Source organism: Stegostoma tigrinum, chromosome 8 (assembly GCF_030684315.1).
Source record: "Stegostoma tigrinum isolate sSteTig4 chromosome 8, sSteTig4.hap1, whole genome shotgun sequence".
NCBI classification, from domain to species: Eukaryota; Metazoa; Chordata; class Chondrichthyes; order Orectolobiformes; family Stegostomatidae; genus Stegostoma; species Stegostoma tigrinum.
Window position 1 is genome coordinate 93,338,595 of NC_081361.1, and position 20,764 is coordinate 93,359,358.

Sequence of the window (20,764 nt, forward strand, 5' to 3'; positions counted from 1 at the left end):
CTCAGTGAGCGAGTCAACAACCTCACTAAGCAACTTAAAATATATCCAATCAAAAGCCCTAAATTCACACACACTGATTCATGATTAAGACAGGCAAAAAAACACATACAGGCTAATATAGATTTTCTTTTTCTTCTAATTATTCAAGCGACATAAACATTGCCGGCCAGCCCAGCCCTTGTTTCTTACCCTAGAAGCCCCTCCTACACTACAAGAACCTGAATGTTTCTGCCTTTACCTTCACTTTTTCTATACCCTTTTTCTATATCACACACAATTGATGACAAATCAGTCTTGAGGATGGGTTGCTGAACCTGAAATGTTAATGCTGATTCCTCTTTGCAAATACTGCTAGACCTGCTGAGATCTCCCCCCTTCCAGAAATTTCTGCTCTTGTTGTTGATATCAAATGACGGTCTGCTGTAGTCGGATTTGAACCCATGTTCCCAGAACATTAACCTGGAGGCTGGATTACTAATCCAGTGGCATCACCACTATACTGACTTCAGAAGCCCCAATGCTATGCTTGAATGCTGTACCCAAGATGGTGTTCCAGTACATTACTGATTGAGGAGTACATCCTGCTGCACTGTTGGTGGTTCACACTTTGTTTAGGTGAGGTGTTAACATCTTGTCTTGCCTCCCTACCCCTGAAAAGGATGCTCAAGGCCTCTTGGCACTACATTGAAGATGAAACAAAGAGTTTTCTTGGTTAACACTGATCCATCTAATAACATTGCAAATCAGATTATCTGATTATCTTGTGAAATGTTGCTGTGTGAAAATTGGCTGTGGCACGAGCTCTGCTGTAACATTGTCTCAACATGTCATTGGCTGTCATTGTTTTTCATTATTCATTGACAGGATCAGGACATCGCTGACTAGGCAACATTTATTGCCCACCCCTAATTGCCCAGAGGCAGTTCAGAGTCAACCATATTGCAGTGGGCCTGGAGTCACATGTACACCAGACTAGTTAAGGATGGCAGTCTCCTTCCCTAAAGAGCATTAGTGAACCAGATGGGTTTTTCCGACAATCGAAAATTGACAATTGATATGTGGTCATCATTAGATTCTTAATTCCAGATATTTTATTGAATTTACATTCCACCATCTGCCGTGCTGGGATTCAAAACCAGGTCCCCAGAACATTATTGGGGTCTCTGGATTAACAGTCCAGCAATAATAGCACTATGTCATCGCCTCCTCACTGTGCACAGTACAAGACATTATAAACTGCTTTTGGGTGTCTGGTGTTCATGAAGCTGTCCTATAATTACAGGTGACATAGTGGCTAGTGCTGCTACTTCACAGCTCTAGGGTCCTGGGTTCAATTCCACCCTCTGGTGCCTATCTGTGTGGAGTTGGCGCATTCTCCCAGTGTCTGCGTGCGTTTCCTCTGGGCGCTCCAGTTTCATCCCACAGTCCAAAGATATGTAGGCTAGATGGATTGGCCATGCTAAATTGCCTGCAGTGTTCAGGGATGTGTAGATTAGATATGTTTTTGGGGCATGGGTCTGGGGGGCATGCTCTCAGCATTGGCCTAGACTTGTTGGGCCAAAGGGCCTGTTTCCACACTGTAGGGGTTCTATGATAATTACAAAACTTTTGATCGTCATAACTTGTAATGTTGGCTCAAGGTTCAACAGCATGATGAACTTGTTTTCAAATTGCTTTGTGACCCAATCATCTCTCTCTCTGCCAACTCCAAAGCTCACCAAATGCATCAATTACTTCCTGCCACACCCCAGCTCTCATGTGTCCACTTGTTTCCACCTTAAAGTTTTGAAGTCCCTTCATAAGTCTCTCCTCATGTAAGACCCTCCTCAAAACCTTTCCCTTTGACTAAATTTATTAGAAGCAAAACACTGCCAATGCTGGAAATCTGAAACAATCAGTGAAATAGTGCTGTAGAAACTCAGCAGACCTGGTAGCATCTGTGGAGACAGAAACAGAGTTAACATTTTGAGTCTGGTATGATTCTTCTTCAGAAGAGCCCTGAAGTGCTCTGAGGAAGATTCATATCAGATTTGAACTGTTAAAATGTGGTGGCACAGTGGCTCAGTGGTTAGCCCTGCTCCCTCACAGCACCAGGGACCAGGGTTCAATTCCACCCTCAGGTGGCTATCTCTGTGGAATTTGCACTTTCTCCTTGTGTCTGTGTAGGTTTCTTTCAGGTGTTCAAGTTTCCTCCCACAGCCCAGAGATGTGTATGCTAGGTGGATTGGCCGTGCTAAATTGCCATGCTGCTCAGGGATGTGTAGATTAGATGGGTTATAGGGGGATGGGCCTGGTTGGGTTGCTCTGAGGGGCAGTGTGGACATGTTGGCCTGAAAGGCTTGTCTCCATACTGCAGGGATTCTTTGAAATTCTTCTGTTTTTCTCTCCATAGATGCTGAAGGGCCTGCTAATTTTCTCCAGCAGTCTCTCTATTTGTTGCCTTTGGTTAATCTTCTGTTCACCTGGACTAATATCAACAACCATAATGACAACTTGCATTTACATGGCACCTTTAATGTGGCACATGTTGTAAGGTTCACTAGTGCTCTTTTAAGGAAGGAAACTGCTGTCCTTACCTGGTCTAGCCTACACATGACTCCAGGCCCACAACAATGTGGCTGACTCATAACTGCCCTCTGAGCAATTAGGGATGGGCAATAAATGCTGGGTTAGCCAGCAACACCCTCATCCCATGAATGAATAAAGAAAAATAAAAGCCACTTCTGAGACCATAATTAAACATGAACTTGAGAATAAGCAACCAGGGACAATACAAATGTGACTTGATTAAAGAGGGGTGTTTTAAGGAGTGACTTACAGGAGGAGAAGAGAGGTAGAGATTGATCATTTTTTTGTATTGTTGGGTTGGAGTAGTTTCAATAACTCTCTAAGACTGTTCTCTGAAATAAACTCTATTGTAACATTTGTATTAATACTTGCACCTTTCCGTAATGTTTCCTTTTCAACTCTCGATCACGAGTGTTTGGCACTTCCTTCCATGACAGTTAGGTCTTGATGGGATGGAGCCTATGTTACTCGATCATACCATCAGATGTCAAATTGATGTTTTATCATTCCTCCTAGGAAGTGCCTTGGGATGGTTTTACACAAAAGCCGGTATTTCGTTACTAAGTCACCTATTATTTACATGTGCACAGTGCATGACGCTGACCCAGTTAGCTCAGAGTTGCTCCTTAGAGCGAGCAGGACCATTGACACTCACATTTATATCTGTCAGCCAGGGGTCTCTGTTTGGACCAGGTTATTCTATGAGGTTCCCCTTGCTGAACCTTGTTCCTATCACTGCAGTTTTAACTATGTGAGAGATGCTCTCTAAATTCAAGTTATTGTTCCTGAGGCACTTCTGGTCAGGTACTCACACTTTATCGGTGCCATAATACTTGTAGCCAAGAATTGCCGAGATTCCCACGACGACGAAAGGGCTACCGTATCCGAAGATGTAGAAATTTCTGTGCAGAAACCCTTTGTTGTAAATCACTCCAACCACAATTAGATAAAGGTGAATACCCTCAATGCACATCCAAGCAAAGGCTGCCAGGAAAAAGTAATGCAGCAGTCCAGCTACGATGGAGCAGACAAGCTAGAGGGTGGGGGTAAAAAGGCACAAAACACTTGAGGGAAAGGTCATAGATACAAGCTCTGAGACTGCTCAGTCTGCTTAAAACCTACGAAAACAAATAACCTTGTAACTCACTTGTGTCATGCAAAAATACAATCTCAAGCTCCCACTGCTTTGCTGAATGACACTCTAATGATGAATTATGTATATTATATTGCAAATATGACTTGACCGCTATCAGTTGTAAATTTTACTTTCCTTCCCATAGTACACTCAGCAAACTGGGGAATGTTAATATTGGGAGTTGACAATTTTTGCTCCATTTTGGATGGCTTGCAGTCAACTCCAAGCATTCTCAGATCAGGCACAGCACTCTTCAATGGAGAGTTGTTTCCATTCTTTCAAGGGATGAGGTCGCCATAGGCCATGCAGCATTTATTGCCCATTCTTAGCTGGCCAAAGGATAGTTAGGAGTCAACCGGATTGCTGTGGGTCTGGAGTCATATGTAGACCAGACCAGCTGAGGATGGTAGTTTCCTTCCCCTACAATGGGCAATTTGTGGTCATCATTAGATTCTTAATTCCAGATATTGAATTGAAATTCCACCATCTGCTGTGGTGGGATTTAATACTGTCTCCTCAGAACATTGCTTAGGCCTCTGGATTAACAGTCCAGTAATTACACCACTAGGCCTTTATCCCCCACCTCAGTGATAGTCGATTCATCTTGATGCCAAATTGGAAAAGTCAGACTTACTGACACTGTGACAATGGATTTTTTTTTTGCGGGAAGTAAGGAAAATGGAAGCAAGAGATTAGCTAGAGAGAGTAGACAATGTTGTAGTAATGTCAATTAATTAAAGTTCTGGAAATGTGGATTTAAAGACTGACATTTAAACAAAATAAATAAAACTATCTATATCTTTTTTGAAAAAACAGCATTGTAACCATGCCTACAATTGATCATTACTACTTAAAAGATAGGAGCAGGAGTAGGGCATTCAGCAGTTTGAGTCTGCCTCATTACCAAATGTAATCATGGCTGATCATCCAATTCAGGATCCTGTTCTTACTTGATCCCCATTTTTTCAACCCGACAAACTATATCAAACTCCTTCTACAAAACCTTCACTGCTTTGGCCACAGCCATTTTCCATGAGAACCCATCCAGTTTTTTTTTGCCTTTTAGGAAAGAACATCTACTATCTTTATCAGATTTCGATGTGGCTGCAGGCCCACAGCAATGCGATTGACACTGAACTATTCTCTGAGCTATTCAAACAAGCCATTTAGTTCAACAAATATTGTAACAAATGTTGGCCTTGCCAGTGATACTCAGATCCCATGAATTTCCCTTCAATGTCTGATCAATGAGGCTATGGCTGATGTTTGACCTCAAGTCCATTTGCCTACACTTTTACCCGGCCCCTCGTTAGTTTTAATATCTAGTGATACACCGCTCAAATGTTGCTGACAAAATACACATTTTATCAAAGCTTTTCATCTTGGATTCATCAGGTCAAATCACAAAACACACAAAGAAGGGGGAAAGCCAACATTCAACCTGCAGGACAGGAGAGTGCTGATTCCAAATGAATCGTGATCAGTAGAGGCATTGCCCTGGAGAGGGCATTAGTTAATGATTATTGACAATTAACCGCCAAGCTGCATAAAATACAGGCTAGTAATGATTGGAAATGGGAAGCCATCATCACACAGAATGGTTTTGATGCCTTCTATTTCACTATCACACATAATGAAAAAAAAATGTATCAGGCTCTTCCGCCATTTACAATCCGACCCCACCACCCAAGACATTTTTCCATCCTCACCCCTGTCTGCTTTCCGGAGAGACCACTCTCTCCATGACTCCCTTGTTCGCTCCACACTGCCCTCCAACCCCACCACACCCGGCACCTTCCCCTGCAACCGCAGGAAGTGCTACGCCTGTCCCCACACCTCCTCCCTCACCCCTATCCCAGGCCCCAAGATGACATTCCACATTAAGCAGAGGTTCACCTGCACATCTGCCAATGTGGTATACTGCGTCCGCTGTACTCAGTGTGGCTTCCTCTACACTGGGGAAACCAAGCGGAGGCTTGGAGACCACTTTGCAGAACACCTCCGCTCAGTTCGCAACAAACAATTGCACCTCCCAGTCGCAAACCATTTCCACTCCCCCTCCCATTCCTCAGATGACATGTCCATCATGGGCCTCCTGCACTGCCACAATGATGCCACCCGAAGGTTGCAGGAACAGCAACTCATATTCCGCCTGGGAACCCTGCAGCCTAATGGTATCAATGTGGACTTCACCAGTTTCAAAATCTCCCCTTCCCCTACTGCATCCCTAAACCAGCCCAGTTCGTCCCCTCCCCCCACTGCACCACACAACCAGCCCAGTTCTTCCCCCCCACCCACTGCATCCCAAAACCAGTCCAACCTGTCTCTGCCTCCCTAACCGGTTCTTTCTCTCACCCATCCCTTCCTCCCACCCCAAGCCGCACCCCCATCTACCTACTAACCTCATCCCACCTCCTTGACCTGTCCGTCTTCCCTGGGCTGACCTATCCCCTCCCTACCTCCTCACCTATACTCTCTCCACCTATCTTCTTTTCTCTCCATCTTCGGTCCGCCTCCCCCTCTCTCCCTATTTATTCCAGTTCCCTCTCCCCATCCCCCTCTCTGATGAAGGGTCTAGGCCTGAAACGTCAGCTTTTTTGCTCCTGAGATGCTGCTTGGCCTGCTGTGTTCATCCAGCCTCACATTTTATTATCAGGCTCTATTTACAGGTTTGCTGATAAGGAATGTGTAGAACAGTAGGAATCCCAACATGTATACTGACTAGTGAAGGTATGTTTGTGGTAGACAAGAAGTGTCCAATACTGGATGTGATTCTACAATTGGAATGTACTTGTTAGCTAATCCTGAGTATGTAAAGAATTATGCTGTCAACTAATTTAGGATGGTCAGTCAATATCACAGTGTAGTCCACTGGAGGCACATCGAGTGGAGTGGAAATTACTTATATTAATAAACAAGGCCATGTTCTTTGCAAACAGAAAGAGCATGTATTAGTATTGCAACATGTTAACTTGGATAGAGGATTGGCTAGCCAACAAAAACAGGGAGTTGAGAAAACTGGGCCCGTTTCTGGTTTGTAAGCTGGAACCAATGAGATAGAGGTTCAGGGTTCAGTCCATGGACCCCAACTATTTACAGCCAAATTAATGGCTTGGCTTCAGAGATAAAAAATAGCTAAATTTGCAAATGATTTTAAAATAGATGGGAAAGCATTTGGTCAGAAGAAAAAAGAAAGAAAATCATTATCTAAACAGAGAAAAACATCAAATTGTTAAGCACAGAGGGATCTGGATGTTCCTGTCCATGAGTTGCAAAACGCCATTCTGAAAGTACGACTGGTAATAAGGTGGAGGAATTAAATTTTGACATTGTTGTGGAAGGAATACAATGTAAGGAAGTGTTGTTGCAATTGTTTAAGATCTTGGTGAGACCACATCTGGAGTACTGTGTACAGTTTTGGTCCCCTCATTTGAGGAAGGATGTAATTCCATTGGAGGACGTTCACTAGTTTTAATGGCAGAGATGCGAGGCTTATCTCATGTTGAGAGTTTGAGTAGTTTAGTCCTACACTCACTTCAATTTAGAGGATTTAGAGAGGCGATCTAATTGAGGCAAATAAAATGCTAAAGGGGATTGATGAAGCAGATGTAGAGTGGATGTTTCCTCTTGTAGGACTACCTCGAATGAGAGAGGTAACACAGTGTGAAGCTGGAGGAACACAGCGGGCCAGGTAGCATCAGAAAGCTGGCGTTTTGGGTCAGGGCCCTTGAATCAGTCAACCACCTCTTTTTTTTCATCTATTAACTACAACTAGTAAATCATGCTTGTTGATTAATTTATACACGTTAAGGGCAATAGAAACCATCCAAGATGAGGAAGATATACGGAGAGAGAGCAACATCTTAACATTAGCTATTGAAATGGTTGATGCTAATTGACCTGTATTAGACTGTGCTCGTTTGTTCACTGATCTATATAACAATGCTTGATCCTGTGGGTGGGGCTGCAGGTTAAATGCCTGACTGCTTACACTCAGATTAATATTCCACTGAGCTCATGGGGCTCTCTGGAAAGCTAGATGTATTTGTTGAATGTTTGTAAATTCTAAATTTTTAAAGCTTTGTAAATAAACTTTGTATTTAGAAAAAAAGCAGACAATCCTGCATCACTGTGAACAAATAAGACAATGCATGATGATAGGGAGATGAAAATGAAATGGATTTGAGTGATCATTTGAAAACATCTTTTTGAAATGTGAGTGTGTGGATAGGATCCATTTGAGCGTGTTTATTTGCATTCTTACCTTATTACTGTTCATGTTAATCCCAGTAAGAAACAGCAGCTCTGCAATAAACAGGCTGAAACAGAGATTCTTGTGAATGGTTGTCCTCGTACTTTGAATCTCACCAAAGAAGCAGAAGGTAAAGATGCACATTGACAGACAGATCAAGGACACAATAATCCCCAGTTGGGTAATCCGTGTCAGGATATTATCATGTAGGACATCCTGCAAGGGAGTAAGAGTCAATGCTTTTAATATTTTAAAACATTTTCTGTGTAAAATGCACATGAGACACAAATAAATCAGAAAACATTTCTCCTTCTCTCCTTCCGGCATAACAGGCAATTGGTTTTCCCCTTGGAATGATATCCAGGTAGCTGATGAGTGGAAAACTGGATGCAAAGGAAATTTTACTGTTATTATAACGCAGATCAGAGCTTCTGTTTGATGCTGTGATGAACGGACAGTGTCGACAATAAAGCTGTCATGTAATGAAGGTTTTCTGAAGTTTGATCTTGCTCTTGGTATAACATTTTTTCATTCAAGAGGTTATTTTACGAATATTTGGATAGGAGTAAGGTGCAGGGTATGGGGAAAACATCAGGAGATTGGCAATGATGCTTGTTTGATAAGCTGGTGCAGGCATGATGGAATGAATGACCTGTTTCTATGCCTGACACCTCTGTGCTATGTCTAAATTACAGAACTGAAGGCAGTGCAACGTGAACAATACGATCTGATCTTGATCTACATTTCGCTGTTTGGTTCATATGCATGAGTCAGATTGGTGGAACTATATCGCTGCTCCTTCACTGTCACTGAGTCAAAACCCTGGCATTCCTTCCTTAATGACATTGTGGATCAACCCACACCAGGTGGTCTGCAGCGGTTCAAGAAGGCAGCTCACCACCAACTTCTCAAGAGCAACTAGGGATGGGCGATAAACTCTGGCCTGCCAGCGACCTCCATGTCAAAGGAGTGAATAATTAAAAAAAGACGCATTTCAGATTGAGGCCATTTGGCCCATTGTATCTGTGCTGGCTATTTGAAAGTACTAACCAATTCAACCCACTGCCCATCTCTATTCCTGTACTCTTGAATTTTCCTTTCAAATACGTATCTAATTCTTTTTTTGGAAGTTACTGTTAATTCCGCACCTACTGTCACTTCAGGAAATGTAATCCAAAAGATATCAGCTCGCTACATGGGATATATTCTAATGAATATCACCTACCACCAGTGAATTATGAACTGACACATGCAGGGAACGAATGTTAGAAGAGCTGGGGGTGACCTGGCTCCTATTAAATTCCATATCTTCAAAACTTTCAAAAGAGATGAGCGGGCTAGGTGGATTGGCCATGCTAAATTGCCTCTAGTGTCCAGAGATGTTTCAGTTCGGTGAGTTAGACATGGGAAGTGTAGAGGAATGGGTCTGGGTGAGATGGTCTTCAGAGGGGACGTGTGGACTTGTGGGGCTAAATGGCCTGTTTCCTCACTAGGGTTTCTATGATTCTAACTTGACTGAAAACAGAATGGGATCAGAAATCCAATATTGATTCCACTGATAACAATTCAATTGGTTGAAGTTGTTTCCCAGCTTATACAATCGTGGGACTTGTTGTATCGTTTGCAACATTGAAGTTAACCATCCGATGTTCAAAAGTGTTAAATCATTATTTCATATTCCCTCACATAGCAGTGTCACACAAACTGTCTGGATGCTGATTCTCAACAATAAATGTAGAAACTCCAGAAATAGAAGCAGGAGTAGGACATACAGGCTTTAAAGCCTGCACTCTTGTTCAATATAATCATGGTGGCTCAGTGGTTAACACTGCTGCCTCACAGCACCAGGGACCTGAGTTTGATTCCACCCTCGGGCGGCTATCTGTGCAGAGTTTGCACATTCTCCCTGTGTTGTGCGGGTGCTCTGGTTTCCTCCCACAGTACAACAATGTGCAGGTTAGGTGGATTGGCTGTGCTAAATTGCTCATAGAGTTCAGGGATGTATAGGCAAACTGTCTAGCCATGGAAAATACAGGCATTTGGGGGTGATCTGGACAGGACGCTCTTTGAGTATTGGCATGTACTTGATGGACCAATGGCCCGCTTCCACACCGTAGAGATCGCAGGATCTTCCAACACAGTGCCCGGTTTCTGTTTTCTTCCTATGCCTTTTGATCACTTTAGGCCTAAGAACAACATCCAACTCCCTCATAGAATTACTGCTGTGTGGAAACAGGCCATTTGGCCCAACAAGTCCACACCAGCTCTCTGGAGAGCATCCGACCCAGACTCATCGCCCAACCCTATCTCTATTTTTCCCATGGCCAATCCACCTGACATGCACATCCTAGGACTATGGGAAGAAACTGGAGCACCTGGAGGAAACCCACATGCTCGTAGGAAGAACATGCAAACTCCATACAGACAGTTGCTTGAGGGTGAAATCGAACCTGAGTCCCTGGCACTGTGTGCTAACTGCTGGGGAGGGGGGTGATCTAATGCTATTATCACTGGACTGTTAATCCAGAAACCCTGGGGACCTGGGCTCGAACCCCTCCATAGCCGATGGTGGAATTTGAATTCAATAAATATCTGGAATTAAGAGCCTAATGACCATGAATCCATTGCTGATTGTTGGGGAAAAGCCCATCTGATTCACTATTGTCCTTAAGGCAAGGAAAATGCCATCCTTACCTGGTCTGGCCTACATGTGACTCCAGACCCACAGCAATGTGGTTGACTATTAACTGCCCTCTGGGCAATTAGGGATAGGCAATAAATTATGCCTAGCCAGCAATGCCCTCATCCCATGAATGAATAAAGGTAAAAAAAAAACAGTGCCCCCCCGTCCTTCTTGAAACCTTTCAATGTTTCATATCAGCCACTTTCTTTAGCAAAGAATTTCATAGGAAACCCACCCTCTTGGTGAAGAAATTTCTCCTTCTCTCATTCCTAAATGACCCTGACTGTGTGAGAATTTGGGATTGAAGAAACAGAGAATGACTCGAGGGAGATGTATTCTGATATTTAAGGTTCCAATAATATCAGCGTCAGGCCTATGACCCTGCCATTGATTCACAGGCTGCAATATCAAGAAGGGTATGGTTCTGCTACTAGCTCTCAACAGGGGGAAACAAGTTTACTTCCTTCATCTCAAGCATTTGCTTAGTGCCTTTCATGACCTCAGAACCTCACAACATCTATGTACAAATTCCAGCTGGTGAGGCGTTCTTGAAGGACAGTGGCTATTACAATGCAGGGAAATGTAACAGATAATTTGCAAAGATTTGTTTTATTTTAAAATCTTCTGTCTATATTGTATTCTTCATGCCCACATGATGTCTCAAAATGTTCTAGAGACAATTAAGGATTTTTTGCTGTGTAGACATTGCTGTAATTAGATAAAGCAATGTAACCTGAATAATGTGATAAAGGCCAGAATAGCATCCTTACGGTACAGAAAGATGCCATTCAGCCCACTAAGCTTCACTGATCCTGCAAACATCACCCCCACATACCCGCCGCTCCTACCTCACTCCTGTAACCCTGCATTTCCCATGGTTAGTCCATCTAGCCTGCACATTCCAGCACACTGTGGGCAATTTAGCATGGCCAATCTACCTAGCCTGCACATCTTTGTAATGTAGGAGGAAACCCATGCAGATGCGGAAAATGTGCAAACTCCACTCGGACAGTTGCCCAAGGGTGGAATTAAACCCAAGTCCCTCGGCAGCATTGCTAACCACTGAGCCACTGGCTGTGTTGGGTTTAAGTGGCTGGGGAAACGAGAAGTATCCTTCCTGCAGTTATAATATCTCAGGGAGACTTGGCTTGTGCTGTATTCATCTGAACAAGGAATGACATGTCAGTGGTCTATGTTGAGATATCCAATGGCTTCACCTGTCCCACTTGGCTTTTGGTGAAATCTTATTAGTGTGTCCTGTGACTGATGATGAGTTACATCACCGAGGAGCTGTTGGGTTTCTGAAGAGACTCCCATATGGGTTCACTGCTGCTCTACTGATTGGATCCAGATTCTGTTGATGTTAACATTGTTATCCCTGTCTTTTAGTGGAATTGAGGACCCCCAGAGGTATTGGCAAACCCAGGACCAACATCAAACTCCAACATCTGCCGAGCAGCCTCCACATGGAGAAACTCCTGGCTCACGGTCCATCCCTGGATTTGGAGGAAGGGCACGAGGCCCAGTGTCTATTGTCATCAGTGTTCCTCTGGACGAGCCAAGTTCAGATCCAGCATGGAATGAGGATGTCTCTGGACACCGTCACAGAACCGTGTCAGCTATTGGGCCAGGGACGTACCATCCTGGGGGAGTGAGTGACCATCCAAACCCAGGGCTCACGTAGTTTTTATGAAGTTGACTCCTTCAAGGATCCACAGAGGACCCAGTGCGGGAAAGTGGGCTGGTTTGGTGGCAGTATAATTCTGGCAGTACAGACTTGAAGGGCCAAAGGGCCTCTTCTCTACTGTATGATTCTAGAAACTCTGTGACCTATGTGGACTCTCCCGTTGTTCTGCCCACAAATATATCAAGGCTGTACGGGTAGCTTCTGGTGTTTGATTCTCAGTCCCACAGCTAAATAGACAGTAGATCGCAGGCAGGTGACAATTAAAAGTGTAAATACATCGACAGCAAAGTGCAGTCCCACTGTCTGGGTGAAAATCATCATTGTGTTCATGCTCAGACATACTTACAGCTCAATATTGATGGCTATATAGTAGGCTGGGGCACAGAGAGAAGATAAGGTGCATCGATAGTTAAATAAAAGGGTAGGGTATGGAAAGCCAAAGCTGTTAGTGTTGACAGGGAGTTCAAAACCATATGGGATGTGAAAATTGGGGGTTGGTGGTCATTCGGTTGAGCCTATAACCTCAGGCAGAATCTCTTGAGTGTGAGTGTTGGAAAGATGCTAGGAAGCCCTCTGCCTTCCACCAGATCTCAGTGGCACAATGAAAGATGTAGAATGGCTGCTGGCACAGATAGACTGCGCGGACTAAGTTGTTTTTGGAGTGGGTAGTGTGAGGACTGTCAAGGTACAATTGCATTAATCAGGCACTCAAAGATCCAAACTGGTAGCTGCCTACCATGACATTAATCTGTATGTGCAGTGACCAACAACGCAGGTTGGAAAACAAAGTGTGGAGCTGGATGAACACAGCAGGCCAAGCAGCATCTCAGGAGCACAAAAGCTGACGTTTCAGGCCTAGACCCTTCATCAGAAATCATACCCTCTCTGATGAAGGGTCTAGGCCTGAAACGTCAGCTTTTGTGCTCCTGAGATGCTGCTTGGCCTGCTGTGTTCATCCGCTCCACACTTTGTTATCTTGGATTCTCCAGCATTTGCAGTTCCCATTATCTATGAATGCAGGTTAGAAATCCTGGCGATAAGCAATCCTGGCCCTGTCAATGATTGTGAACGGCACTATACAAATGCAAGTTTTTCTGACCAGTTTCTCATTGTATTCATCTCACTGGCTGCAGTGGAAGATGCTTGAGATGAAGGAAGTAAATGTGCTTCCCCCTATTGAGAGCTAGTAGCAGAACCATACCCTTCTTGTTATTGCAGCCTGTGAATCAATAAGCAGAGTCATAGGCCTGAAGCTGATATTATTGGAACCTTAAATATCAGAACACATCTCCCTCGAGTCATTCTCTGCTTCTTCAATCCTAAATTCTCACACAGTCTGAGAAGACAGGCTGGGTCATTTAGGACTGAGAGAAGGAGACATTTCTTCACCCAGAGAATGGGGGAGTCCTTTGAAATTCTCTGCCAAAGAAAGTGGCTAAGTGCGAAATATTGAAAGGTTTCAAGAAGGACGGGGGTCTGGGGGGTGGGGGTGGGGTGTGGGCACAGTGGTTTGCGCTGCTGCCTCACAGTGCCAGGGACCAGGGTTGATTCCAGCCTCAGGCGGCTATCTGTCTGTGTGGAGTTTGCACATTGTCCCCGTGTCTGCATGGGTTTCCTCCCACAGTCCAAAGAGTGTGCAGGTCTGGTGGTTTGGCCATGGGACATACAGGGATAGGGTAGGGGGTGTGAGTCTGGGTGGGACGCTCTCTGGACAGTTGTGCCAAATGGCCTGCTTCCACACTGTAGGGATTCTACGAAGGAGTTCAGTGTTGATCTGAGACGTAAAGCGATCAAAGGGCATGGGGAGAAAGTAGCAATAGGGTACTATGTTGGACGTAAAAGCAGTTAAAAGCAACATTAATAACTGTCACCTTTGACTGTTCCCAGATATATTCCAAAGGCTGCATCAGGGCATGTGCTTTCACATGTGACCTGTTGGCTTGAAGCACATGCTGTGCACTTCTTGCATAAGCTGCTGGCACATGCCACTGAGTATGAGGTTGATGCAGCACAGTGCTGTTACACTGACATGTCTACCCCTTGAGCATTTAGTGCCAGCAGTCAGGACAAGCTGACTGGCTTTCTGTCTGTGCTAAATGGGAAGGCGAGATTGAGCTACAGTCTGACTAGTCTCTAACTGAAGTGACAATGCTTGAAAAACAGACAGCAGAGAAGCCATGGGCATTCATGGAAATGTGAAGTGAGTGGCCGCTAAGAAAGCAAACGTAAAGCCTGGAAACACATCCTGTTTGGATGGATGAGATGGATATACGTTCCTGTAAGTGAAGCCCTGTGTTGCTGTGTAAAGTATCAATGAGCTCCAAAATGCAGTGATGAAGTGCTGAACTGTATTGTTTCTATTCACTCATAAGGTGTGGCCATTGCTGGTTGGGCCAGCATTCATTGCCCATTTCGAGTTGCCCTGGAGAAAGTGGTGGTCAGCTGCCATCTCAAACTGTTGCCAACTGCTTTGTGTAGGTCACCCCACAATGCCCTTAGGGAGGGAATTCCAGCATTTTGACCCAGCGCCAGTGAAGGAACAGGGATATTTTCCAAGTCAGGATGGTGAGGGATTTGGAAGGGAGATTGTAGGTGGCAGTGTTCCCTTGTATCTACTGCCCCTGTCCTTCTAGATGGAAGTGCTTTTAGAAAATATCATGAGATAATTTGAGATAATGGGAACTGCAGATGCTGGAGAATCCAAGACAACAAAATGTGAGGCTGGATGAACACAGCAGGCCAAGCAGCATCTCAGGAGCACAAAAGCTGACGTTTCGGGCCTAGACCCTTCATCAGAGAGGGGGATGGGGTGAGGGTTCTGGAATAAATAGGGAGAGAGGGGGAGGCGGACCGAAGATGGAGAGAAAAGAAGATAGGTGGAGAGAGTATAGGTGGGGAGGTAGGGAGGGGATAGGTCAGTCCAGGGAAGACGGACAGGTCAAGGAGGTGGGATGAGGTTAGTAGGTAGATGGGGGTGCGGCTTGGGGTGGGAGGAAGGGATGGGTGAGAGGAAGAACAGGTTAGGGAGGCGCAGACAGGTTGGACTGGTTTTGGGATGCAGCGGGTGGAGTGGAGGAGCTGGGCTGGTTGTGTGGTGCAGTGGAGGGAGGGGACGAACTGGGCTGGTTTAGGGATGCAGTTGGGGAAGGGGAGATTTTGAAACTGGTGAAGTCCACATTGATACCATTAGGCTGCAGGGTTCCCAGGCGGAATATATTCCCAACCTATTCCCAATTCCTCCGCCTCCGCCGCATCTGCTCCCACGATAAGACATTCCACTCCCGCACACCCCAGATGTCCAAATCTTCAAGGACCGCAACATTCCCCGCACAGTGATCGAGAACGCCCTCGACCGCGTCTCCCGTATTGCCCGCAACACGTCTCTCACACCCCGCCCCCGCCACAACCGCCCAAAGAGGATCCCCCTCGTTCTCACACACCATCCCACCAACTTCCGGATACAATGCATCATCCTCCGACACTTCCGTTATCTACAATCCGACCCCACCACCCAAGACATTTTTCCATCCTCACCCCTGTCTGCTTTCCGGAGAGACCACGCTCTCCGTGACTCCCTTGTTCGCTCCACACTGCCCTCCAACCCCACCACACCCGGCACCTTCCCCTGCAACCGCAGGAAGTGCTACACTTGCCCCCACACCTCCTCCCTCACCCCCATCCCAGGCCCCAAGATGACATTCCACATTAAGCAGAGGTTCACCTGCACATCTGCCAATGTGGTATACTGCATTCACTGTACCCGGTGTGGCTTCCTCTACATTGGGGAAACCAAGCGGAGGCTTGGAGACCGCTTTGCAGAACACCTCCGCTCAGTTCGCAACAAACTACTGCACCTCCCAGTCGCAAACCATTTCCACTCCCCCTCCCATCCTTTAGATGACATGTCCATCATGGGCCTCCTGCAGTGCCACAATGATGCCACCCGAAGGTTGCAGGAACAGCAACTCATATTCCGCCTGGGAACCCTGCAGCCTAATGGTATCAATGTGGACTTCACCAGTTTCAAAATCTCCCCTTCCCCAACTGCATCCCTAAATCAGCCCAGTTCGTCCCCTCCCCCCAACTGCACCACACAACCAGCCCAGCTCCTCCACTCCACCCACTGCATCCCAAAACCAGTCCAACCTGTCTCCGCCTCCCTAACCTGTTCGTCCTCTCACCCATCCCTTCCTCCCACCCCAAGCCGCACCCCCATCTACCTACTAACCTCATCCCACCTCCTTGACCTGTCCGTCTTCCCTGGACTGACCTATCCCCTCCCTACCTCCCCACCTATACTCTCTCCACCTATCTTCTTTTCTCTCCATCTTCGGTCCGCCTCCCCCTCTCTCCCTATTTATTCCAGAACCCTCACCCCATCCCCCTCTCTGATGAAGGGTCTAGGCCCGAAACGTCAGCTTTTGTGCTCCTGAGATGCTGCTTGGCCTGCTGTGTTCATCCAGCCTCACATTTTGTTGTCTTGTATGAGATAATTTGACAGGTGTCAAGCTGACACTCAGATTTACCACTGCTGCCCTCCAGAGACAGAGGGTGTAGACAGTTGTGCCCATGAATACCACAGTATAGGGAATGCCAGCATGGAAACCTAGGGAAAAAAGCTCTAAGCTACAGCCATGAGAGGGCACCACTCCCACTTTCATGTTGGAAATTGGCACCCTCTAGCTTCTCACCAGTACGTGGAAAAATGGTGATCTGCACAGCATGAGGTGAGATTAGCAAATAATGAAATGTAAATGTACAGTAATTGGGTCTTCACTATTGAGAAGTGAGATGCTGACCTAACCATTTGAAACCTTAAGGGGAGAACTGGACTTCTTTTCCCTCACTGTCAAGAATCACATTTTCCCATTCTCGCTATGTTTTCTGCACTTTCTTGGCAGTACACACATTGTTCAGATGTTGGGAAAGTGAGCATGGTTCTGACTGAGGGCATTCCTTTCTTCAAGGGATGAGGGCGTCACTGGCCAGGCAGCATTTATTGCCCATCCCTCATTGTCCAGAGGGCAGTTAAGCATCAACCACATTGCTGTGGGTCTGGAGCCACATAAGGACGGCAGTTTCCTTCCCTAAAGGACATTAGAGAACCAGTTGGGTTTTTCCCCAACAATCGACAAAGGATTCATGGTCATCATGAGACTCTTAATTTCACATATTTATTGAATTCAGATGCTACCATCTGTCATGGCAGGATTCGAACCTTGGTCCCCAGAACATTACCTAGGTCTCTAGATTAACAGTCCAGCAATAATACCACTAGGCTATCGCCTCCCCTATTTACTATGCATAAATTGTGAATCAGACATTACAATGGTGACAATGCTACAGAAGAATGCTTCATTCTTCTTCAATCACTTCAGACCATCCCAAGGTTGTGAAAGATTAATGCAAAATCTTTCTTTTTTATCTCCATTTTGCATCTTTCTGACTGTTGTTGGTGATACTTGAACCAATTTTCTTGCTGCTGACTCCCTCTGTACAGCTTTGGCACTTACACTGATCCGGAAGGAAGACATCAGAACTGCAAAGTTGGTCAGGTGGTTACATCTGCACGTGGTGTGTGTGGCATTGAAGTGCAGGGTCTTGCAACCTTCCGTGGTCCACTCGCCCTCCATGCTGAGAGCTGAGTAATTCCAAAATACACACAGAGCTTTCCGCTTGTCTAGAGGCTGAAATGCAAGTAGAATGAAAGAGGACACACTTTATGTTCAATTCAAAGGATGCGTGCCACCAAGTAATACATTCCTGGACATATTATCCACGCCAAGTGAAAAGCAAGAGAATGAGATGTAAAAAGGGCGAAGCTGTTAATCATCGATGTGAAAATTGCAATCTGTTTAAATGCAACATTATATGAAGGTCATTTAACAAATAAATTACTTCCAGTAATTAGATATTTCCCGTTAAAACATACTGAGGTACAACATCTATCAACCAACTTTTCTTGTTTTGAGTATTAAATATTTATCAGTTGAATTATTTATCCACTTTGTATTTATTCAATATTCTGCCAAATTTTAGTTATTCCAATAACAGAATGCTAAGATTAATGGGGATATTAAATCGAAGGGGAATGGGCTTTGATCATTGATAACAGACAAGACTGGTTTGTTCTTCCCTTTACATAGCCTACAGCTACTAAATTTCCCCTTCCACCTCAGTTAGGATTAGCTTGGACTATGATCCAAACCTGCAGTCTCCTTTCAAGTGTGATTATGAACGAAATCCATTACATCCACTGTGCATAATAAAATGTTCCCTGGTTTTATTTTCAAAGCGTCATTATTTTCTTAGTTGTAGAGGAAACTGTGAACCAGATCTCACTCATAGGGCTGGATTTTTTTGGAGCCAGCCAAAAAAGGCTTTGAAGGTGGGCAGTTTGTAAAGTGGCGCGTGTGTCCTACACACTACCTAACCACCCCTCTCCAAACCTGTTTTACATCTTTCATTTTACCGGGATTAGAGTGTTTGACAGTCTGTTCACCGTTGGGATTAATCAACCTCTAAATTCCTGATTAATGCTGTGGGGGTGGCACAGTGGCTCAGTGGTTAGCTCTGCTGCCTCACAGTGTTGGGGACCTGGGTTTGATTCAAGGCTTGAGTCACTACCCCTGTGGCATTTGCAAGTTAGAATCATAGAATCCCACAGGCCATTGGGCTCTAAAGGTTCATATCGATGCTCAGAACATCCCACCCAGACCCATCCCCCTATAACCCACACATTTCTAAACACTATGGGCAATTTAGCATGATCAATCCACCTAGTCTGCACATCTTTGAACTGTGGGAGGAAACTGGAGCACCTGGAGGAAACCCACGCAGACACAGGAGGAATGTGCAAACTCCACACAGACAGTCGCCCGAGGGTGGAGTTGAACCCGGGCTCCTGGTGCTGTGAGGCAGCAGTGTTTTTCGCCCTGTGTCTTCATGGGTTTCCTCCAGGTGCTTTGGTTTCCTCCCACAGTCCAAAGATGTGCAAGCTGGGTGGATTTTGCATGGGAAATACGGAGAGAGAGTAGATGGTTTTTGGTGGGATGCTCTTTGGAGGGCATACGAGAACTCAATAGGCCTAATGGCCTGCTTCCACACTGTCGGGATTCTATGATTTAAGTGCCTAATTCCACCTCCATCGCTAGTATACTCACACAAAATAAGTAACTCAGAAGCATCAACTGTGCGAACTGGTATCAAATAAGGCAGGGAGTGTACCCGGTGAACCCACCCCCACCCTCATCAAGGGCATACACCCCTCCACCACTTCTCAAAATTAAATAGCTAATTACCTTTTTCTTTCCTTTATTCATTAATGGGATGAGGGTGCCACTGGCTAGGCATTTATTGCCCATCTTTAATTGCTCAGACAGCAGTTAAGAGTCAATCACATTGCTGTGGGTCTGGAGTCACACGTAGGCCAGACCAGGTGAGGATGACAGTTACCTTCCCTTAAGGACATTAGTGAACCAGGTGGATTTTCCCAACAATTGACAATGGATTCACAGTCATCATTAGATTCTTAATTCCAGGTATATTTTTGAATTCAAATTCCACCATCTGCCTTAGTGGGATTCGAACCCAGGTCCCTGGGATGTTATCGGGATTCTCTGGATTAACAATACAGCGATAATATCACCAGGCCACCACCTTCCCAATCAGGGGGCGAAAGTCTTGCCTTTAGCCACTAAAGGCCCTGCCAAACTTTTTGAAGGATGTGGATTTTTGGTGGTAGGGTTTAGAGGGAGGGAAAAGGGGAGTGGAAAGAGAAGGTGTGTCCTACTCACTCTTCAGGGGACAGGATATCAAACACCCTCCAAGCTGCGCAACGACGTCGGCCATTCAAATCTCCAGGGACACCCTCAGCTTAACAAATGGCTGTGCTGAGCTCCCCCTAGCTTCTTGAAAACAAATGAACTTCTAGTTCTCTCTTTGCACAGAAAGGCTCTCCAGTTTTCAAATTGTTACAAAGGTGCCCTTTGCTGCCACTCCACATGCAGGCACTGACCTCGAGATGCTTCAGGGTGAATGCTACGTAATCCATGAGGTACAGAGATGGAGGGTTTGATTTGATCGCTGCAGCAATGATCGGTGAGTTCACAACGTAGTCCAGCTGCATCGCAGTCCCATTGTGGTCCCCATCATGCGAGCTGTTGGACAGTCTGAGGAGCGAGCCAATGCTGCTGTACTGCAGGAAAATGATGGTGAGAGTCCCTAGTGGGATACAAAGAGAAATCAAAAACTGACAAGCAGGACTATTAACTATTAACTGATCCTCCTGAGTCTTGGACCCATACAGATGGACAGCATAACAGATCCTTTGTTCCAATTCGTCCATGCTGACCAGATTTCCTAAATTAATCTAATCACATTTACCAGGATTTGGCCTATATGCTTCTAAACTCTTCCTATTTATATACCCACCCAGAC

At 45.3% G+C, this 20,764-nt stretch overlaps 1 protein-coding gene across 1 annotated transcript in view; it reads right to left on the reverse strand.

Moving 5' to 3' along the window:
• The window catches only part of adgrl4 (adhesion G protein-coupled receptor L4), a 129,336-nt gene that overhangs the window by 40,097 nt on the left and 68,475 nt on the right, over positions 1–20,764 (reverse strand). Inside the window, exons 8-11 of the mRNA XM_048540025.1 lie at positions 20,343–20,548; positions 17,839–18,012; positions 7,968–8,171; positions 3,381–3,601 (exon numbers count right to left, since the gene is read on the reverse strand). Of these exons, the coding sequence (XP_048395982.1) occupies positions 3,381–3,601; positions 7,968–8,171; positions 17,839–18,012; positions 20,343–20,548 (805 nt within the window). The remainder of the gene's footprint in view (positions 1–3,380; positions 3,602–7,967; positions 8,172–17,838; positions 18,013–20,342; positions 20,549–20,764) is intronic.